Source organism: Drosophila yakuba, chromosome 2L (assembly GCF_016746365.2).
Source record: "Drosophila yakuba strain Tai18E2 chromosome 2L, Prin_Dyak_Tai18E2_2.1, whole genome shotgun sequence".
NCBI lineage: Eukaryota > Metazoa > Arthropoda > Insecta > Diptera > Drosophilidae > Drosophila > Drosophila yakuba.
In genome coordinates, this window is record NC_052527.2 from 8,606,038 (window position 1) to 8,629,569 (window position 23,532).

At 44.2% G+C, this 23,532-nt stretch overlaps 4 protein-coding genes across 4 annotated transcripts; 3 read left to right on the top strand and 1 right to left on the bottom strand.

Annotated features, from left to right (window-relative positions):
• Nucleotides 1-460: 460 nt before the first annotated feature.
• On the bottom strand, nucleotides 461-1,654 carry LOC6527357 (ras-related protein Rab6). Its single transcript, XM_002088413.4, has one exon. The coding sequence runs from the start codon at nucleotides 1,312-1,314 to the stop codon at nucleotides 688-690; it is 627 nt and encodes a 208-aa protein (XP_002088449.1). The 5' UTR covers nucleotides 1,315-1,654; the 3' UTR covers nucleotides 461-687.
• Nucleotides 1,655-2,004: 350 nt separating this feature from the next.
• LOC6527358 (trypsin delta) lies at nucleotides 2,005-3,085 on the top strand. Its single transcript, XM_002088414.4, has one exon. It carries the CDS (start codon nucleotides 2,203-2,205, stop codon nucleotides 3,013-3,015), a length of 813 nt encoding a protein of 270 aa, XP_002088450.1. The 5' UTR covers nucleotides 2,005-2,202; the 3' UTR covers nucleotides 3,016-3,085.
• A 557-nt stretch (nucleotides 3,086-3,642) lies between these two features.
• Nucleotides 3,643-4,550, top strand: LOC6527359 (lectizyme). Its single transcript, XM_002088415.3, has one exon. It carries the CDS (start codon nucleotides 3,678-3,680, stop codon nucleotides 4,497-4,499), a length of 822 nt encoding a protein of 273 aa, XP_002088451.1. The 5' UTR covers nucleotides 3,643-3,677; the 3' UTR covers nucleotides 4,500-4,550.
• Nucleotides 4,551-6,862: 2,312 nt separating this feature from the next.
• Nucleotides 6,863-23,215, top strand: LOC6527360 (proteoglycan 4). The gene is made up of 6 exons (XM_002088416.3): nucleotides 6,863-7,154; nucleotides 17,655-18,292; nucleotides 18,543-18,878; nucleotides 18,941-19,021; nucleotides 19,082-21,511; nucleotides 21,771-23,215. The coding sequence occupies exons 2-6, from the start codon at nucleotides 18,205-18,207 to the stop codon at nucleotides 22,910-22,912; spliced, it is 4,077 nt and encodes a 1,358-aa protein (XP_002088452.1). The 5' UTR covers nucleotides 6,863-7,154; nucleotides 17,655-18,204; the 3' UTR covers nucleotides 22,913-23,215.
• Nucleotides 23,216-23,532: the final 317 nt, after the last annotated feature.

Genomic DNA, 23,532 nt, shown 5'->3' on the forward strand with positions numbered 1-23,532 from the left:
ATTCATAAGATGCACGTGGCCAAGTCCTATGCCATCCAAAGTTCCAGTTTGCAGTCGCGTTCGCTGTGCTAAAATTATAACCGAAAACCTAACTGACAAAACTGGCGAAACAAAAGCCGCAAACAGAACAGAACGCGGGGGCTAAAATTGGAAACAAAATGCCTGGCTGGTGGAATCATTGAACACAGGCTGGCTGCGTGGTATCTACGACTGTTGGAGATGACGAGAGCTGGAATGTCGAAGGATCCTGGACCGCCTGGCCTGACATAAGTACATGGTTTTGGGTTTGTTTAAGGGTTTAAGGGTATCGGAAATGCACAACACTATATTCTTGCCTGGTAGCTAACTCGCAAATATTACTCTGATCTTGATCCCTGATCTCGTGTCAATAAGTTAGCATTCGCCTACGCTCGGGATTAGCTCGTCTGAACTGCTCAATTAACAGTAATTAGTTAGCCGATTTCGTTAATTGTTGTTTAGTCTATTTGCCTTTGCTATCATTTGTTACTTTATAAATAAACTTAAACGTAAAGTGTGTATGTGTGTATTGATGTTGAGGAATTCGCCGCAGATCCGGCCAGTACATACACCTGACACCTGTGTACACCAGTGCGGCTGGCCGATCTCCTGCATCTGCTCCTGCTGTTGAAAGGGGAGAGGATAGTTGGATCGTCGGCTCAACCGGTTCTAGCAGGCGCAGCCGCCCTCGGGATCCTTTGTCTCGTTGGGTGAGTCCTTCAGCACCACCTCCTGCATGTCCTCGGAGGGCTTGTTCTCCGTGGAATCCATGCCGGGCAGTGCCGCGGCCACCCTTCGGAACAACTGCTTCACATTGTAGCCGGCCTTGGCGCTTGTCTCGATGAACATCACGTTAAGCTCCTTCGCCTTGCGCTCCCCCTCCTCGGTGGAAACCTGACGCTTGTCGGAGAGATCCGTCTTGTTGCCCACCAGCATAATGATGACGTCGCTGCCCCGCTCCGTGCGCACGTCATCGATCCACTTCGAGGTCTGGTGGAACGAGTTGGTGTTGGTGATGTCGTACACGACGACGGCCACTGTGGAGTCGCGAATGTACGAGGGTATCAGCGAACGGAATCGCTCCTGTCCCGCGGTATCCCACAACTGCAGGCGCACGGTCCGATCCTCCAGGTACATGGTCTTCGATAGGAAATCAATTCCGATCGTCGCCTGGTACGTGTTGTCGAAGCTGTCGTACATGAAGCGCGTAATCAGTGAGGTCTTGCCCACACTCTGCTCGCCCAGGAAGACGAGCTTGAACTTCCGCAGCGGGTTGCCAAAATCTCCGGATGACATCTTCCACAACGTACGTGTCTACTTTTTCTTAATTACGGGTTTGCTGACCTCTCTTCTCGCTCCGCTCTCTCCAATCTCCACACTCCTCGGCTGCGCACTCTCCACTCTCCACCCCTCCTCTCTGTTTATAATGGGGCTGGGCCAGCGGTTTTCGGAGCCCTTTCGCACTGCGATTTCTCGGGATGCACCGCTTCCAAGTTGCCGCACTCTGCTGAACACGCTCTAAATGCTTCCGGCTGGCTATAGGCCCGATTGCGGTTCGAATGGCTGGGTAAATCGCTAGGTTGAGTCGTGGAAAAATTACGGTCTCTGCTTCTTCTTCAACTTCTGAGTCAGTTGCTGTGTGACCAGAGTAGCCACAAAAATCGATTTCTACGCGATGCAATCGATAAGTCCGCATTTGCGAAATCGATGTTTTATTTGCAAATATCGATTGTTACCGTTACTGAAACCTTTTAAAACAATTTTAACTTCAAATTTACTTATAAAAATTGTTTAAGCACGATGTAGTACCAGATACTCACTAACATTTTGTTTTAATACCAAACTGTGAATACCAACAGTATGAAATACTAAAAAGTGAAAACGTGATTTTCGAATATAAATATTTGTCTGTGCAAAATCGAAAGCTCCTTACGGTGAATTGTTATTCTTGAGATAAACCAACGCAGTTATTTTCCCATCCTATCGCTATTGTAACCTGACGTACTTCTGTCAAAGAGTCACTGTTCGGGCGTCGTTTAATCTCAAATTATAATAAGTGGTTATCTGAAGAACTCACGGTCCTTAATTGAAAGTCTTATCTGCTGGCGCTGCAAAAATTTTTGAATGGCGAATTAATTTAAACGGCCCGCGATAAAGGTCGGTGTAAACAGTTCCGCGAAAACTATGATAGCGAACGGACAGCAAACACAGTCGTTGGCCAGTGTGCTGCTCCTGGTACTGGGCATTGCCCAAATATCCGGAGTGGCTATTGGCGTACCAGAGGGGCGAGTGGTGGGCGGAGGTCCGGCGGCGGTGAACAGTGCTCCCTATGCGGTGTCCATGCAGTACGGAGGCACCCACTACTGTGCGGCCAGCATCCTGAATGTCAACTGGCTGGTCACCGCCGCCCACTGCCTGACCAACAGTAACCAGGTGCTGGGCAGCACACTGGTGGCCGGAAGCATCGAGGTGGCCGGAACTGCGAGCACTACGCAGACGCGGAGCATCACGTATTTCGTGATCAATGACTTGTACACCGGTGGCACCGTTCCCTACGACATCGGATTGATCTACACGCCCACCGCCTTCGTTTGGAGCGCCGCCGTGGCTCCAGTAACGCTTCCATCCTCGGGAGTTGTGCCCACTGGCACCGCCAATCTGTACGGATGGGGCAGCACCAGCACCACGAATACCGCCTCCTATCCATCCACCCTACAGGTGGCGACCAATGTGCCCATCATCTCGCTGAGCTCCTGCGAGAGCGCCCTGGGCACCAAGGGCAGCGATGTCCACTCGACCAATCTGTGCACTGGTCCACTGACCGGCGGCGTTAGCATTTGCACCTCGGATTCGGGAGGACCACTGGTCCAGGGCAATGTCCTCATCGGCATCGTGTCCTGGGGCAAGTTACCCTGTGGCCAGGCCAACTCACCATCGGTTTACGTGCAGGTCTCGTCGTTTATTTCCTGGATATCGGCTAACCAGCAGGCGCCCTGAAAAGGCGAGTTTTCCACTATTTTTTCAATAAAAGCAATCAAAGTTGTGCCCCTAGTGGCTGGTCACTCAAGTGTGGGACTTTCCTTTGCATTGTAGCGACTATTTCAAACAACAAGCTGTTTTTAAAGTTTATCTAATCTCGTAGGGAGAGAACACAGCGAGCAAAGGTATCAATTAGCACATATGTATACTTCACATATTTTCGGGCTGCCAAAACAATTTCTTACTTTGCCGCGAAAACTACAACAGTCGAATTATTTTTAAATATGTGAGTAGTGTGTGAAATATTTGCCCCATGCTCTTAACAGGCTTGACATTTCTTACCAGTACTGAAATCTTTAACAAGGGTTTTATATATATAATATATATATTACGTTCTATTGCTTTCCTAATCAATGGACAGGGAACCCCTCGGAAATGCGGAGTGACAGTCATGAGATATTGCACTTCTCACCCATTTACATCTAACCCCTTGTTGACAGAGTCTATCACAGCAAGAGAACAATATATGTATATAAAAAAGCGTATAATCTTAAATTATATTAGGTTCTTATCTGAAAGACAAGGGCTCTAATTGAAAGTTCTTATCATATTCGTTTCTGTATCACGAAATAATTTAAAAAGCCGTCGATACTGCCAATGTAAACAGTTTTGCGGAAACCATGATTGCGAATGGACAACTAACCATGTGGCGACATCGCTCCCTGGCCACATTCCTCCTGCTGGCGGTGTGCCTTTGCCAAGGATCTGGACTAGCCGTTGCCCAACCCGAAGGACGCGTGGTGGGAGGAAAAGCGGCGGCGGCCAATAGTGCTCCGTTCATAGTGTCCATGCAGTACGGAGGAACCCACTATTGCGCAGCTAACATTATCAGTTCCAACTGGTTGTTAACAGCTGCTCACTGCCTGGCCAACAGGAACCAAGTACTTGGCAGCACCTTGGTGGCAGGAAGCATTGCGGTGGCCGGAACAGCGAGCACCACCCAGAAGAGGCAAATCACCCACTATGTGGTCAATGATCTGTACACCGGAGGAACTGTGCCCTATGACATCGGATTGATTTACACGCCCACCGCCTTCACTTGGACCGCTGCCGTGGCTCCTGTGAAACTGCCGTCGTCCGGAGTGAGGCCAACTGGAAAAGCTGACCTCTTCGGCTGGGGCAGCATCAGCAAAACGAACAGCCCATCCTATCCGACGACCCTCCAGGAGGCCAAGAACATACCCATCATAAGCCTCGACTCCTGCGCAGCGGCACTAGGCACCAAGGGTCAGGATGTGCACACCACGAATCTTTGCACAGGTCCTCTCACTGGCGGCACCAGCTTCTGCACCTCGGATTCCGGTGGTCCGCTGGTCCAGGGAAATGTCCTGATCGGCATCGTGTCCTGGGGAAAACTTCCATGTGGTCAGCCCAACTCCCCGTCTGTGTATGTCCAGGTCTCCTCGTTCACAACCTGGATAGCAGCCAATCAAAAGATATGATTTTCGAAGTATTAGAAAGTATCTAAATAAAGAAATACTTATGAGATTGCAGTATCACGTGTTTGCTATAAAAAGCAGTTTAATATTTAAATATTATTTATTTTATCTTTTGTTTTTGTTAACTTATCTAATAAATAACGAATTTGTTTTAAGAATACAGTAACCCATTGCTTTTTTTATTTTACAACAAAGTAAGTCAGATAAGATTAATAATGCTTTAGATAGCAAAATTGTATTTGAAAGAACATTAAATAGATAGATAGGCTTTCCAAGAAGCAGCTTACATTAAGTATTATGAATAATCTTTATCTTTTTCTTTTATAAAAAACTTAAACTGAATATAAATAGAAACTTCTGCCAAGACAAACCAATAAAAAAGTAATGTCAACAAGATATTATCTTTACCAAGAAATACCCGGATTAACTTTCCATTTTTCTATTGCACAACCATTCTGAGAACTATTCTCCCCATGAAACTTACCACATGGAATAAGTTTTGCTTTTAAATCCGTCTCATTTTTGGTGTCAGCACGTCGAGATTTCATTTCATCCCAGACACTCCACTTTAACCGCCGTTTTTATCAATCATATTGAAGGGAAAGGTCTCATTGGGAAACTAATTGGTCAGTAAGTTGCTGGACACGATCGCAATCAGTTTATTGACACGACCAGCACATAATTGAATGGACATATCAATTTCCCATCACAATCACATCAGAAAAGCTTATTAAGTGCCTCCAAAACAGCTTCGCAACCAAGAGCATCAAGAGCACCAAGGCGGCCAAGAGCGCGGAACGTGGCCCAAAGAACGATGACCAGACACGCCCGCAGCTAATCAGGCTCTAATGGCGATAAATATTTCATTCTATATTATTCTGCTTTTATTCCCCCAACCAAACACGCCTCCTCTGGAGTCAAGACAAAGCGACGACTCAACGGGAACAGACAGGGAGATCCACAGATCCAAAGATCCACAGATCCAGGGGAACACGCCCCAGAACAAGAGTCCACTACAACAGAGTCCACCACCGACGGAACCCCGACCCAATCGGACAGACAAAATATCCGACGCGATCGATGAAGACAAGGCTGATAAAGGAGTCACAATGCGGGAACCAGTGATGCCACTGTAAGTCCACCCGAATATCTAAAATGCTGAAATACAACTTTTCATAGAGTCAATAATATTTGTTACAATATGCAAGTTAGGTATTTGGTAAGAGATTTTCATCCAAATTCAGACCGCACATACAATTACAAACCTGTCATTCTTGCAAAGTCAAATAATTAGTTTATTATAAATTTAAAGAGAGTTTATAAAGTGAATACTAACTGACTACTAACTTCACGATTGCATCTCCATCCTGAACAAAAGAAATTCATCTGAGCAAAGTCAAGGCAAAGCGAGATCCCTGGGCTTCGTTCGCAATCTTCGTGTTATGAATCGAACAGATTTATGCAACCTGGCGAACAACATGGGCGGGTGCTCCTCCGTCTCCAGACTATAGACTCCAGATCCCTGCTCCCCCAATCGGTTTCTACGTTTCACCGCTGAAAAGGATGAGGATGAGGATGCGACCGCGACCGCGACATTTGGCTGCGCCATTATGAGTAATGGAGTAATGCCTGGAATTGTTTACTTGGGGGCTTTATTGGCGTCGGCATTTGGCATCGGAATGAATGTCTGTTGCTTTATGGTCTTTTGTGTATATATACACACTCGTATTTATTATTATATATTTTCTTGTCTGGATTCCGTGGTCGGGGAGACTGGGAATGGTTTTATAATTGGTAAAGGGAAGAACGGATTATTGAAATGAGTTAGATATGAGTGGGCCATAAATAACCGACTCTGATCATAATTTGGTGCACATAAAGTTAAAAACAAATTGGAAGCCCGACAAAAGTTACACCATTACTTTCATCACATATCACGGACACTTATAAGTGATGTCAATAAAGGCAGCTCTTCACTTTCTAGTTCATTCAACCTTTTAATAAACTACTTGTGGTTTTTATTTTAAAAAAAAAAAGTACCCCGTCAGGCATTTATCTTTGCAATCGTTCCGCGAACTTTGGCCAATCTCGTGGACAAAATCTAAAGCGAAATCTAATTTTTAATTGGCCAACAAACTGCGGACAAGCGACATTTCATGCTTATCGGCAGTACAACCAGCAATTAATCGCCCTTCGGCGGAGAAGACTCTCTTAGCAGATTCTCTCTTTCTCTTGCGAGAATATTTCTCTTTCGCTGCAGCTTTCGAACGAGAATCTTTGGCGCGCTCGAACAGAAACAGAAACAGAATTCAGTATGCAGACAACTTTCTTCCGAATGCTTTTCTTAAAAGCAACTCGAACTTGTTGCTGAGCCTCAGTTTGAAAACAGCACGCGACGCGTTCAGAACGAGAAAACTAATCGCACGGTGGATACTGTAGTACAAAATAATACAAAAAAAAAACATTAAAAGACTCTTCTTCGGAAACTCAAAGACTAGAAGACACTTTTTGTGGTCAAAGATGATCGAACCCTTGAGTGGCAGTGGTGAAGTGCAAGCATAAACAAATAAATCTGTGGAGTTATATTCATTTAGTTCTTATTTTTTGTTGTTGTGCCCCACAGTAATAGTGGATATAAGTAAACCTCAACCTAGACAGGTATGTGAACTTGCGGAAACTCCAGGAATGCATCACTGGGAATTCTTGGTTCGTTCTTGGGGTCGTTGTTGCGGTTCTTTGTGGCCTACCCGCCTCCTTACCTCGTCTTTCCGCACTTTGGGCATGCTAAAATTTAATAAGTGTTTTCCTCAAACCATTTTCCTGTCGCCTCTTTTTCACGCTTTTTTTTTGTACGTAGCTGTTCTTGTTGTTCAATTCTGTGATGCATTACCAAGGGGGGGGGGGCAATACGAGTATGCAGTTGGCAAGTCGCCGTTTTCTTTCTTTGCCCACAAACTTGGCAAATTCTTGCGGCACATTTCATTTATCTGTTTCGCTCCCGCTGCCAAAAGCTTTTTTCTTAACGCGTCGTGTCGTGTTAACGGTATTGTTTACATGGTTAATAGAACCCACCGACTTGGTGGCCAGATAAATAAATAATAGAAGACTCACACAAAAACCTGCAGTCGGAGCCAAAAGTCCATGCTTCAGTGCACTCGTTCTTGCGGACACAGAGACAAAAGCAAAATCACACACAATCGAAAGACTCAGGCAACGAACTTGCCCCACAGGCAACGATTCCTGTGTGTTAATCTAGGTGTAATGACTGCGGTAAGACAACAAATACATTTTAATTCATTTCTTGGAAGACTCTCATAATAAGGCCGTGGTTTTATTTATCAAATATTTCTGCACTTGATCGTGGGGGTATCAAAGCGTAAAAGAAAACATGGAAATTCATATTCAGTTTATCACAAATGAAAGACTGAGGCAACGAAATTTTAAGTTATTATTTAACAAGGGTATTTATATTACTATTTTTTTGTATTAATTGAAAAGTAATTAATTTCCCAACTGTATAATGTTAATCAAGTGATTCCAATTCTCTGCACATCTATGCAAATTATATAGTGCTTACCGGCTTGCGCAGACCAATTAAAGAAATAGTCGATGACAGCAGAAGAAGCAGCTACCAAATTGCTTATTTATTAGCCAAAAGAAGGGAAAATATCTGGAAACGGCATGCTAATGATGTAAACTAAGCATTTAACTGTTAAGATGCCAGCAGCAGCAAGCAAACGAGAAAGAAGCCGCATCACTAGGGCACACTGTGAGAAAGAGGGGGTCGGTCGGGGGAAGATGAGCTTAGGCGACTTCCTAAGACAAATCAGAGCCGTTACAATAGTCGCACAGCCGCAAAAAACGCACTCGCAGCTGGAAAACCGGGGAAACCAGAAGGGAGAAGGCCGAGAGTGCGGAGATCAAGGGAGAGAATGTAGGTTGCATTGGGTTTAATTACACTGCACAAAAGGGAGGTCAACATATAAATAACAAATACAGCTTAGAATTAATTTAGCATGGTACCACTTTAAGGTCAGAATAAGGTCCATAACAATAATATTGAAACAAAAATTAAAGAAAAAAAAAAGTGATCCATAAGAATAATATTAACAAAAAAATAAGCAATAAATATAGTGATTGCAGCATTTGGTTCATGATTTCAACGTAATATTTTCTAAAATAAATATACCGTTTGTATTAATACAGAATATTCATTCAAGAACCTTAGATTAGGGAACACTTCTAATTTCCAAGAACTCCCTTGTACTTTTTCGCTTCGTTCTTTGTTTCCTGTGTACAAATGTTCAGAGTAATCTCTTGCTACTCAGTTGTTCTTACTTTTTTGTTTAAGAAATTACCGTTTGATGTTGACAAAAAGCAAGAAGAAGCAGACGCGGCGAAAGAAGAAGAAGAAGGGGAAAGGGGAACTGGCTTAAGGTTCAGCTGGGAGTTGGAGTTTGGCTTCTGTGTGATTACAGTACCGCTCCTAATGATCATCATTAGATAGCCAAGGGTTTTTTTTCATCATCCAGCTGCTGCGCCGATTCTTCTGCTTCTTCTTGCCACTTCTTAGAGCTTCACGTGACGACATGCAATCGCAAAGAAGGTAGTTGGAAGAAGAAGATGAAGCTGGCTACATATAAGAAGCGGCAGAACAACACCAATAATATTTGATAATGCAAAGCGGAAGCTATAAAACTCCAGTGTAAGACGACATTTTGCGTTAGACGGCCATTAAAGCGAGCCCGAAGAGAATTTGCTAATTGCCTGCAATTGAAAATGTTAGGAAAAGAACTCGGGGAGATGAGGGAAATCCACAAGTTAAGGTCCAAAGACGAGGAAAAAACGTCATTAGGCCATAACATATTGTCTTTAACTCGAAGTCGGAACACACTACAGTTATGCGATTCATTAGCCTATATGTTGGGTAAACTATTTTCCAGAGCGCAAAGCTCGAATTAGTTATTGTATCATCTTTGTAGAAACTTAATAATGTTTCTCAAAAAACATTAAAATACATGAATTAAATTTATTTATGAAAAATAAAGAAGCCTTTTGTATAATCATACCAGAAATATCTTTAATTTATTCGAGTTAATGGGCTTACAACGTCACTCGATATCTTTAAGGTATCAAATGAACTTCCTGAATGCCCTTCGGTCATCTCGATAATCTGGCCAAAGTGTGGTGTGCCACAAATTCGATTATCAGGGCCGGGAGCTGAGCCTCGACCGCCATCTCAAGGTCGAAAAAAGTATCTCGTATCTTGTATCTGGTATCTAAGCTCTGCTTTCAAGTGGAGCGCTAGAGCCCGGCCCACAGTTAGCGCAGCCACATTAGCAACATCTGATATGCCGAATAGCACTGGGCACTTAAGGAGAGGCCCCAGTACCCAGTACCCAACAACAAAAGCTGGCCCGCACGTAATCTGATATTGCAACGGTGAGGCAACCAGTTGAAAAAGAGTGCACGTATAAACGTATATAGGAGGCAGCCCAAACCAAACCAACTTAGCCTGGCCATATGAGGAGAATTGAATCTCTTGCTTTTGTGTCGCCACTATCCGAATAACATCAGCGAAATACACGGAAAATAAACAGACTCATGGAAATTAGATATAGCTACCCCTATAAAAGGGTGTTGGTAGTCCATATATGCGGCTTATATTATGCTTTACGCGGCCAATGAAAAATATCTTTATGTAACACAACATTTTACTACACAGTTCCCATATAAATGTAGTTTAAGTACAAGTGGCTGAATTACTAATTTGTTCCATAGATACGAGTATCAATGTAATTTAAAAGGGAGATGCATTGCTTCTTTATGATCTTTGCTCTATTCTTTAATAAAACGTAAGCGCATGTGCTTCCTTAGCTTCTGTCGGAAAATTTGGTGTAACGCATTGCCAGATTAATTACCAAAGGAGGAGGAATTTTAAAGGCCATTTATTCGGTGCTAATTAACTTCGGGCTCCTCACGGCGACGTGCTGCAAGAACAGCGTCGAAGATAAAACATTTTATGGCTCTCTTAGGAGATTTCCCCACCTGCAACACGCCCCATCTACCACCAGTTGAAATACGAAATCCAAACAACAGGCCAACTGTAAGCCAAAGTGGGGCTCGGGCCTTGGGTTATTTATCAGAGCTGTCAGCGGGCCATAAATTCCGACTTTTGTCACTACCATTTATGGCCTAAAGAGGTAACCAATAAAAAATACAATTGGCTGGCGCAATGCGTTATATAAGCACTATGCCTGCATCTGATCTAACGGTGCTTGGCTCTGGGTTCTTTTGGGGTTCTTTTGGATTCTTTTGGGTTCTTTTGGGCTCTTTGGATTTCTTGGGCTGTGGTGCTGCTTGGGTTCCTTGTTTACAAGACACCTTGACAAATGTGCCCGGAAAGAGGAAAACATTCGAGACGGAAAAAGAAAAACAACACACAACACGAGTCAGAAATTTGCATGGCAACTGAAATGGAAATGAGTGGAGTGAGAAGCAGCGATCACAACTCCATTGCAGTTTTATGGCGCATTGTCTTGCAGCGCTAGAAAGCAGAATAAACCAGAGAGAACGCTATAGTCGAGTTTCTCGACTATCTGATACTCGTTACCCGGGGTGCGGGGTCCGGTGTGCGGGGTCCGGGGTGCGGAGTTCATATGATTAAATACGTGTTTTTTGGCAAATAGATAGAAATTTACAAGACCAATACAAAAATGGAAAAATACCAAAACATTTTTCAAAAGTGTGGGCGTGGCAGTTTTGGGCGGTTTGTGGGCGTTAGAGTGGGCGTGGCAACATGAATCGACAAACTTGCGCTGCTTCTATGTCTCTGGAGTCTGTATGCTTAATCTCAATTTTCTAGCTTTTGTAGTTCCTGAGATCTCGACGTTCATACGGACAGACAGACGGACGGACAGACGGACGGACAGACGGACATGGCCGGATCGACTCGGCTATCGATCCTGATCAAGAATATATATACTTTATATGGTCGGAAACGCTTCCTTCTGCCTGTTACATACTTTTCAACGAATCTAGTATACCCTTTTACTCTACGAGTAACGGGTATAAAAAGAAAGGAATCGCCAATTGAAACAAAAGTCAGAACAAGTTTGCCACAAACCATGTCCGGTCGTTGGCTTTGGCCTATAGAGATGCGCGTGTGATGGAATTATGATCATGTTTCGCGGCAGTTATGGACTTTTCTGAACTTCACAATAGATATACTTGCCATGTCTTGAGCAACTGGGACACATTTAAGACGGGTTCCTTAGGTATTTTAAGCTGGAATATTCGAAAATGTTGGGAATTTTATACATTTGAGAGGAATTACCAAAAGGCTCATCTCTAGCAGAATGCATTCGGAATTCGCCCAAGGAGTCGCTTCTTTAAGTTGTGGGAAAAGTAATGCAAGGCTATGGAGCACGTTCCATCTGCTGCATGATTTATGCATTATAAATATGAACTCTATATTAATCGCGGCCTGTCATGTTGACAATTTTATTACGCTGTTCTGCCTGCATCACGAATCGATAATTTAAGCTCCAATAGAACCCCAAATAGTACCTATAGAGTCAAAGCAGGGCGACATCAATTTGCCAATAGGTACCTATAGGTACTTGGGGGTATTAAGAACTTTCAGTTGATTGTTTGGCGCAGTTTCGTTGTGGGTTCGCTGATGGTTTTGGCTTTTGTGAAAGGTGCTAGCTGGACGACACAAAAACCTTTCCCAGTTCTGCAGCTTTTCCACTCTTATCCATTTGCCACAATCGTGCCGTTTGTTCTAGTTTCATTACACTGAAGGAGAAGCTCGCAAACGACTTGACTTTCACCCGATTCACGTTTAGTTACCATATCTGTCTTGCGGGCTGAGGGCTTGGCCTGCATGTAACAGCCCGATGCTGGACATTCTTAATTAACAAGTCAACTATTACTTCATTCAAGTGACCGAAAGAGGTTCAATTCAATTTTATGACAAATGGTACTGGCAAGCTAGTTAATGTTAGTTTTTCCATTGGGGCTCTAGGATGAAAACCTTGTTAGATACTCTCAATTCTTCACAAAATGGCAGCCATTAGAATGCAATTTAAGACTCCAATATAATTATTTATTGTTACTTTTAGAAGTAGAGGCTTTTCAAAGAAAGTAGCAATATCCAGTATTTGTTTTAAAGGTTTATTTGCACCTTTAAAGCGCACATTCCGTCTTTGCTTTAGCACCAGCATGCGACATCGCAGCTTCCAGGAATCTGGCATTAACATGACCACTCCACTGCGGACATGGCCATCCGAAGGACCCTCCTCCAAGAGCAAACGGCGACACCTCTTCCACTCTTATGCTCGTTTCTGCCTTTTCATTTAACAACTTCCGCTTGGCCAAACGGCGAATAAAAAGGCAAAAACACAGAGCTGCGATCTGTGCAATCGCTGATGACGAGGTGCATAAACGACGCCCATTTATTGAGCCCTCGCGGCTCTAATAACTTTGGATGGGGTGCGGGCTGGGGCGTCTCCGACTCCAGATTGTCGATCTAGCTGGCTGGAAGGAAGACCGAGGTGGAGCAGGCCACAGGTGCTCAAGGGGCTAGGTCGAACATGTTTGACGTCCACTAAATGACAGGTATTTGTCTGCAGCCAAGGGGAACTTTGGATGCGTACACCTGGCAAAAAAGGTGCGCACCCATTTCCTATCTATTCTTTGGATTTTTTCAATTTAGGTGTTCCCATATGACCAATCCTTTCTGTTGAATATTGAAACATCACTTATACTACGTATAAAATGGCCACTTATAACTCCTTGTTTGTACCAATTGATTGAGTGGTTTCTACTTAACTGAAGCCATTGAGTTTATTGCTGTAGAGTAATGGCTGAATATCAGAGAGGCCTATTAAACCTATTACAAGCCCATGTTTTTTTTTTGTGTGCACCGCCGATGTCGAAGTAGTCGCATCAATAGAGCTGGACAGGAAAATTGTTTAAACTCCTTGGTTCTCGACTGCTTTTCTTGTACTTGCTGTGTGTTCGCAGCATATTTAATGAGCCACACATGTTGATGGCTCTGACAGTTTGTAAGCCAGGTTTTTTAACTTTTTGTTCAGCTTCTTCAATGGCTTGAGTATTGCCAAATTTACTTTTTTTTTTTTGCTCTGAAGCTGAAGCGTGTTGGCATTTCTTCCATTATGATGACACGAATTTCACTCTATAATGAAGCCGCACACACGAGCTCATATGCAAATGTGCTTATTAAAAGCATTACAAATTGTTGAGAAAGGAAGGAGAATAGCACTTGAATGCAAGAAATTATATCTGATTGCGGTGGAAAGTTCTTGAAATAGATTTATATCCCAATTTATAAATGAAAGCTATGTATTTTGGTTGATGGATACCAATTACATCCCAAGATTCATTATGTTTGGTGTAGCTGTCATTTTTGAAGTATGAATGAAATTTATTTTACCGTGAATTAGGAATATAAGGAATGAATAAAACGTGAAGTTTCAACACGATCAGCGATCTCAGCTTTGCTAACTAGTGTAGTCATGCTAACGTTTCAATTCTTAATGATCGCTTATTGACTCGCACTGACTTCGATTTCTATTCGCGTTCCGTGTTCTAAGACAATTTGCAAAAGTGAAAATAGGCCCAGATCTGAATCTCGGGCGGGGTATTTCGCTTTCCATCCGATCGACTCTCTACGGAGCTATCCATTGTTATTAGATATTTTGCCTGGCCGAGATTTACATAATCCTAAGTGCTAGTTGAGCTAGCTAGAGCCACGATCGCTCGGTGAAAGTTGTTACAAATTATAAGTTTAGAATGCGCCCAAAAATATGCCCAGTAGTCACAAAACAAAACAAAACAAAGGCCCAGATCCATAGATCTGAGCTGGAAAACAACGCAAAATGCTGCACTCGACTTTGGTTGCTTTGGCTTCTCGCCTTTCACAAATCAACGTCCAAATATGGGAGGGAGTGCTCTCCACCATTTCGCCTGCCCGAAAATCCAGATAAATAAATCTGTCAGTGGGGCGTTGCTACTGTGTCAAATGGTCGGACGGGCCAACAAAGTACGAGTATCTATCAGATCCGAATGCTCAATACCCAATTTTATTGTTGCCGAATCGATGTCACGGCTACAGTTCCACTTGGAGCTCTTTTCTGGCTCAAATAGAGAATTTATTGTCGGCCAAGTGGTTTTGTGGCGATTCGGAACAGTCGAACTAGTCAATTGGCTTGATTTTTATTCGCTGAACATCATGTGTGTGTCTTCACTTTTGCTAAGTAGTACCGATGTTACAGTCGGTTGAGATGCTGAATTTGGTCTTAATTATTAAACTAGTGGAGTTGTTACACTTCATTTATTTTCCAGTTTAAAGTGGAAAATATTTCTTAGCTTCCAATTTGATTTTTTTTATTACACTTCATTTTTAAAAATATTTTTAACAGTTATTTATACCATAATACCCATGCTATAACAATCAGTGAACATTTGAACTTTCGAAGAGGAAATTCTGGAATTTGGTGAATGCCTCATTTTCATTGATCACACACTTATTTTTATCATTTACAGTTCTTTGCTAGATTAAGCTTTCAATCCATTGTAAATACCTTCTTTACAAACTCATCCAACTGGGTTAGTGAAACCGAAACCCTAAAAACTTTTAATTTCTTCGAAATTTCGAGTAAACTGGGTTGACGAGCCGAGCGAAACTCTTCATTGTGATTAACTAATCGAGCAATCAAGGTCTTCTAATCTCAACACTTTCGCTCAATGCCCGGTGGCAGTCAAATAAACGACTTGATTAATTTGGCGCAGTGTATGCTCGGACCGAAATACAAAATAAAGAGAGTAAATAAATAAAGCTGTCTGGGCGTAATTGCTTGGCCCCATTATAGAGGTTCTTGTGCCGGACACCTGAGTGGCATTTGCTCCCACAGCCTCGCTTTCTTTCGCTTTGATTTGGCTTGGCTTGGCTTGGCTTGGCTTGGTTTGGTATTGTCTTTGGCCGTGTAATTACAGTAATTTATTTATGAGGCGACCGGGCTTACACACGTTCTGAATATGGTAGAATCATCACAGAATCTCTTGACATATTGCGTGGAACAATATGGAGGAATTATGTTGGCCCCCATGGCAAATTGCTTTTGGAAAATATGTAATTAGGCAGGAGATTTTCACCAACTGAAACTTTGGATCCTAGGGCAATCGCTGCGAAAGAGAGATTTCCATTCACCGCATGTTGCAGCCAGCAATTTCAGCGTTCTAAGCCTTCATTTTCATGGCCAAGTACACGACACTGGCATGCAAATGAGCCGCAGCCACAAGTGGCTCTCAATTAAAAGCAGAGTCAAGCGCAACAAAATAAAAGTCAACTGCAGCTGATTTATTGTGTGAAACTGAAATTCTTCTGGCTCTGATTCGGTGACTTCTGCTCGTTTCTTCGCTTCATTTCGTTTCGTTTAGTTTCGTGGCTCGTGAAAGTTTCTCTAGCATAGATCTCCTGTGGCCCGACATTCAGATAATGACTTGATTAAAAGTTGTCATGAGAACCAACTGCCACTACTGCCACTACTGCCACTAAGTTGTGCAAGGCCAGAAGCGGACCCACCAGTCCGGTATGCAAAGAGAGCTCCAATTAAGCGAAGAAGCTCTCCACATGGCGGATTGGGTTCCTGCTGCGATCACTACGGGATGGTTTTTCCTGACTTTTCACTGGACGGCTTGAAACCTAAAATGGAAATATTTTATGCATCTCACATAGGGAAATCAATAAAAATAACTATAAAAGTGGCACTCTGGTGTCAAGTCACAGTTTCTATTAATTTAACAATGTTATAGAATTTATGCAGTCTTGTAAATAGGCAAATACTCCTAAAGCGTCGTACATAATACATCCTACATAAATAAAAGTACCTAACCTTGATCAAAACATTTTCAACTTTATGACGTTGAATTTTTCTAATTTATCACTACCAATTTCGTCAGGGTATCAAATCCTTCTCCATCCCATAACCGGAAAACTTCCCCTGTTTTTCCAGACTTTTCGTTTCCATTTGCATGCCAGTGAGTTTCGCAGCTAATCACGTTCCTAATGAAAGTGGCTCCAGTGGCCAGTTCGGAGTGCTCCGTCCAACGACATTGTGGTTTGTTGTTAGTTGTAAGTTGTGTGTTGTTAGTTGGCTTTTGGCTCTTGTCTCTTGGCTGATGGCCGTTGGACTGGGGAGATGGTTCTTGGAGAACTCGGTGGCCAGAAGTCTGGCAGTCGGTGCATCTTGCGCTGGCAATGACCGCCATTCGCCGGGCTTTATTTGATTTTCATGTTTGTTTGGCTTTTTTCCAGCAGTTGTTGCGTTTGCATGCAACTCGCGTCTGGCTTTCTGGACTTTGAGGAGTGTGAAGTGGACGCTTCTGCAGACCAGTTCTCTTGGAGCCCCTCTTGCTTGGCGTATTATTATTTATGACTGCGACTTGGTATCGCTGGCCCCCTCTTTTTGTGTATTTATTGATGGATTTTGGCAGCATTTGCGTTTGGCCCATTTCCGTGTGCGAATTTATGCCAAACTCTCGAAGTGCAGTGGATAAACAAAGCGATAAAGTTGTGTGAAATTATTGGGGAATTAAGTTGGATACCCTGAGAAATCTGTTTTGTGTTCAGCTGTTTTTTCGTTGAATGTTGAAAGTATTAGGGTGAAAGATTTAAGTCCAATGATCTAAGCGAGGGCTTACCATAAAGGGAAATCCACCTAATGTTTGAATACTGGTAAGCTTAGATTAATCATCATAAGCAGGCTTATTTGATTAAGACCCATTTGGACAACGACTGAACTCAATATTTCAATTCTGTCTATTTTTGAAACTTGATGTTAAGCTAGAAATTTCTCTTTAATACAAATATGAATATCTTAATTCCTCGAATTAGACTGTATTAACTCCAGTTTCTACCTGAGTGTCTTCTTACTTAATCTTAATCTTCACAATCCCTCGCACATCGTGTGGTACGCATGTCGACTTGGCTCAGTGGAAAAGTATAATATGCAAATGAAGTTGTTTGCCCCGGCAACCTGTTGCATAGTCTCGCTAACATTATTCAACATCGTACTACTCACTAATGACCAGCACTTACCCACATCTCCGTCTTTCTCCATATCTTTGCAGCTGTGAAGCGAACAAATTTTCCTTTTAAGCCGCCGTGTGTAGATACATATATATACATACGAGTATATGGTTCATTAAAAGTGTGGCAGAACTTTGGCACTGGCGACGACAAGTAACGAGCGACGACGACCTGTGGCAATGCTCCAGCAAATTGTGCGGGTAATTTCCAGCTCGGCTTAATTTGGTCTAAGTCGCAGCCAAATGGTCATGCGCACCGTTGGCCGCCGCCGCTGTCATTCGAAAGTTGCCTCCTCTGCGTGACACACATTTCGGAGCATTAGAAGCATTCGACTCCACACATCTGGCAGACAAGTTGGAGCTCTGCCCTGCCGCATCCACTGGGAGTTATATACACAGATCTGTATACATCTGTATATATCTGTATATCGGTATATACGTGGGCATACCCAAGGGGTACCTCAAACAGCCTGGCCCAAGTCCAAAGTCGCCTCTGTTGCATTATTCATGCTCTTCGGCGGCATCCACGTCCACGTCCACGTCCACTTCTACGCAACGGGAACGGGAACGGCAACGGAATCCACGAACGAAGATGACGCTGCGCTTAGTCAGCATATTATCGGCGGCATTACTACTCCTATGGCCCGCACAGCTGGATGCATTTATCACACCGAATACAGGTGAGTTTCGGGGCCAGCGGATAATGTCTGTGAAATGTGTGGCATTGGGTGAGATGGTTGGTTGCATCGCTGCAGCGGAAAATAGCTGATGAAGTGGAAAATGGTATGGAGGTTTTTTGTGATTTCAGACCCATTAGTCTTGCCCACAATCTAACCATTTCAAAACATAGTTTATGAACATGCAATCTATTATTAAGAGGTATTAATGTTGTAATAATAATTTCATATTTGTTACAATCAACGTTGTTAGGCTGCCATCACAATGGCACTTGGTTCGCGGACAAGTCGGTGGTGCCCAGCATGGAGAAGTGTCTGAATTGCCAGTGTAACCGCAGGACACTAGTGTGTCGCCTGAAAGTGTGTCCCGAAATGCCAATGCCACCGCCCAGGGGCTGTGTGGTGGTCCAGAAGAAGAGCTCCTGCTGTCCGTATCTTTCCTGCGCCAGATTGGATGCCTTCTACAAGATACCCACGAAGCGGCGCATCATCGCGTATCTGGATCACTACGAAAGGGAGTCCATCGATCGGGTGGTCAACGATAATATGCTGCAGAGACGATCAGATGATTCGGACACGGACATGTTTGGTATGTAATATATTTTATTCAATATCACCATTGATTTTTAACCCTCATTTTGTCTTTAACAGTTTGTGTGAAAAATGGCACTGTCTACAAGTCGGGATCGGCCATGTCATCTTCGAACTTGTGCAGCTACTGCTATTGCATAGGTAACATTAAAAATTAAATAATATTTATTATATAAATAACTATCTTTTTTACCCAAATAGGTGGCACCGAGAAGTGTGTGAAGCCCAAGTGCATGCTGCCCGTGGAAGGTTGCAAGCCCATATTTGTGGACTCCACCTGCTGTCCCGTGCGATACGATTGCAGCAGCAAGACGTCGGGCAAATCCTCTCAAGAGGTGCGCTACAGGAAGACCTCGAACAAGCACTTTCTGCGCATGTCACAGCGCCTGCAGCGCAATCGAGGCTGCACTGTGGGCGCCCAGTTCTACGCAGAGGGTCAGAAGATGCGATCGGATGCGGACAAGCCCTGCGACATATGCTTCTGTATCCGGGGAACTAGGCGATGTGCTCCCAAGAAGTGCTCGCCGGCTCTAAAGAACTGCATTCCGGTGGTGCCGAAGGGCCAGTGCTGTCCATCGAGTTACGACTGTGGCAGTCAGCGGGATTATCGAAGGTCGCACAACTCCAGGCAGTTCAATCTGTATAACATGCTGTTTGGCAAGGAGGAACCGGAACTCCAGCCGGAGACAGCTATAATACCCCAGAATTCCATGGCAGAGAGGTATCCACACGATCGTCATCCCACGCGAGCTCCTCTGGGTAATCCCCTGGAGGTCAGCAGTGAAAAGAGCATTATGGACACACTTCGCGAGGGCCTGGAGTTCATAGATGGCAATAACAACAAGATGCTGGCCAATAACTTGGATCTTGTGGGCATGAGAACCACCCAGGAACCGCCACTAATGCGAACGGAATCCAGTGAGGGAGTGAGCAGTTCTACGACATTAAGTTTCCTGGATTTGCTATTGGGTCCCAATACGGAAACCACGAGCCACGAGGAAATAAGGCAACCGGAATCCACAACGTCCAAGAACACACTCTCCTGGATGGATATACTCTTGGGTCCGGACGAAGAGGAGCTTGGCCCCAAAACAGAAGCCTATTTGGAGACCAGCACCACTCTAAATCAACCTGATGGGTTCAGTGCCTCAACGAACAGCATAAAACGCATTGTCGAGGATTTTGACGAGCAATTGGACAATGGTGAAATGGCTGTGGGCGAACTGCCGGCGGAGGCCCAGCAAATTGGTATCGCAAATGCTGGAATTTGGCCAACACCATCCACAGAAGTAATGCCCCCTCCTAAAGAGGAACCTAGCCTGTTCAATGTCTTGATAGATGGCTTGTCTGGCATACTCGAAGAACCACTCAATCAAACCTCCAGCTCCACAAGTACAACAACCACCACCGAGAAGCCAACCACGCTGCATGCACCACCCATGTTTCGACCATTGCCAAGTGGCAAGCCCGTTCACACGCGAATCAACTCCAAGCTGGCGAATCTCACAGTGACGCCGCCCATGTTGGTGGTCACTAGCAAATATGGTCAACCGGTGACCCACCGGACGACAAACAAGAGGTTCAATGCAACCACTGGTTTTACCATAGCCAAAAGCACAGAAAGACCCAGTGCAAGCACCACCCAGCAAACCACGGTGGATACCACCATTAAAACCACAGCAAAGCCACAGAGTACTACGGTGAAACCCAAGCCGAAGACTACTAGAAGAACCACTACTACTCCAAAACCTACAACTCTAAAAGCTACTACTCCAAAACCCACTACTCCAAAACCTACAGCGCCAAGACCTTCAACAACAAAGCCCACTACTCCAAAGCCTAATACTTCTGCAAAGCCCGCATCCCCACCGAAATCCACAACGCAAAGACCCACAACTCCGGTACCTTCCACTTCGAAACCCACAACCACAACAACAAGCACCACCAGCACCACAACAAGAGCCACCATTCGCGCCACCAGCAAGCCAAAGTTTAAGCCGAAACCCAAACCCTATGTTACCAGTACTCCAAAACCGCTGGTGATCGAAACTAATCCGAGTATCCTGGAGGCAGAGCCACTAGACACCAACGGTGAGCCCACACTGCCTCCCAGTCTGCCCAACCTGAAGATTATACCATTCCTCCCAACCGATGCTGTGGACACGGTTCCCAAGGAGCCGTATCCCACCAACTTCTATCAGCAGAAGGTGGCTTCGGATAAGATGGATGTGGTTGGCTATGACAGCATGGATGACACGGTGGCTCTATACTCGCAATCCCAGCCGGATCAGGCTGCCTACAAGTACAAGTTCAACGTGGAAGTGCCAGCCGTGGAAGCTGCGCCAGAACCAGTGGTTCATGTGGGTGGAAAATACGAAGGAAGTGCGGCGTATGTCAACTTCGACTTCGAAAGTCCTGTGGTGCCACCGCCGCACAATGGATTCTCACCACCCACCGAAACGGAGGGCGGTTTCATGCCCAAGGAACCGCTGGTTATCGATGGCGAAGTCCTTCAGGAGCACGTCACCTCGAGCGGAATCAGCCAAGGCCCAGTTGATAACTTCCATGTGACGCAGCACATTATCGACATCACAACCGCGGGGACACTGGAAAATGATACTGCTTCGATAGGTGAGTAGAAGTTCATCATAACTTGGTTAATTGGTTACATTTTAATCTTTTAAAAAGTTAGCTGTTCTTACTTTCCACTAAAGTGATGAAAAAAAATGAATTGGTAAATGCAATAGGTTTTGATTGAATAATATATCTACATCTGTAGGAAGTAAACTATTAAATTAAACTAGTAAAGTCACACAAACTATTAGCTTATGAAAGAAGCGCCTCTATGCAGATTCAACTGAAGATGTCCACTTGATTTTCCCTTTTTCAGAAATCACCACACCCGACCCCTTCAAAAATGTCATACACACAGAGCCGTCGCCCAATCTCGATGAACTAATCGTTGACAAGGCGCACAAAAAGCCGATTGAAGAGCATATTGAGACCGTCACTTACAGTGTTAGCAACTCAACAGGCTCCTCCATATCCTCCACCAGCACATCCACAACGAAAACAACAACGGAAAAGGAAGCCCCCTTGATGGATAAATATGAAATCAATAAATTGGATAAGCTCTTGGATGAGTTGCTCGGTATGCAGTTGTCCAAAGAGGATGCAGCACTGGCGAGCAGCACAGTGCCTGCATTTAAGCAACTGCCAACGGCAACGCCAACGACGGCAAAATCAACATCAGCAACTGCAGCAACAGCAGCAACAGCAACTGCAGTAAAGGTAACTGCAGCAATTGCATCAAGCACAGCAGCAACATCGACCACAGGTCGGCCAACAGCAACGACACGTGCTCCGGCCAAAAAGGGAAACGGCAAAACGAAAAACAAACAGGCCACCGGCAATAGACGCAAAGTCCAGAGTGGCACGCGACGCCAAAGTACACCAGCAAGCACTCGATCTCCGCCAGCAGCGACAACAGCGACATCAGCGACATCAGAGGCATCAGCGGCATCAACTGCGTCAACAGCCGCGGGGCAGGCCACAACAACGGGGAGCACTCTGCATCCATTTTTAAACTCACCGTTCGACAAATTACCCTTCATGGATACCAGCTATGAGGTAAGACCGCACAGATTGCAACCGCAGCAGCATCAGCAGCAGCAGCAGCAGCAAGCAACGCAGCAACATGAGCAGCCACCGCAGCAGCAATTCCACCATTACCAACATGCAACACGACCGCCGACAGCAGCCCCACCAGCGGCGCCATCATCCCCGGAGGATGTGCACCAGGATTCAGGTTCTGGTTCTGGTTCTGTTTCTGTTTCGGGGGAGCGGACGAGTGGAGGCGGAGTGGGTGGATTTCCGGGTGGCGATGATCCGCTTGGTCAGCTGAAACTGGCGGGCTGCAACATATACGGACGCATGTATCGGGTGGGTCGCATCATCGTGGAGCTATCCAGCCAGTGCCTGGAATGCAAGTGCACCGAGGTGGGCGTCAAGTGCGGCCCATTAGACTGTTAATTTAGATATCCTACCCCGCTCCCCCCTATGATTGTAATCCCCCAGGAAGAGTGTAGAGGTTAAGTGTCAGTTTGTAGCAGTAGCTTTTAGTTCGCATGCTAATCCCCCCTAGCTGTATCGCATAGTACAGGGTAGTTTAGGCCTTCGCTAGACCCTAAGTTGTATCATAGAAAAGAAATAATTTAATGATAATATTTATAACATACTAGCTTGGCATTTATAACGTACAATAATTAAGGCAATATTCAGTTAAGACCTACACGAAATATAATAAAATCAACAAATTAATCAACAACAACTAAATATGTCTTTGAAACGGGGGGCTAATTAAAAATTTAATAGTTAATAAGGCATATGGATGAAAACCGAACACAACAGCACCTTTTCTGCCAAGCGAACAAATTGGGTTATAAATATTGATTGCCTTTCAACCTTGTGACAAATAACAAATTACAAGTTTGGGAATATGATTCTACGAAATGTGTTGAATTTAATTGCACATCAAGATTTTTATGGAATATATTAAATTAAATTAAACATTCCTGTCTCCATCCACTCGATGAGTAATCATTTAATTTTGTAGAAACTTATTCAGTTAACGAGTATAGGCCAATTAAATC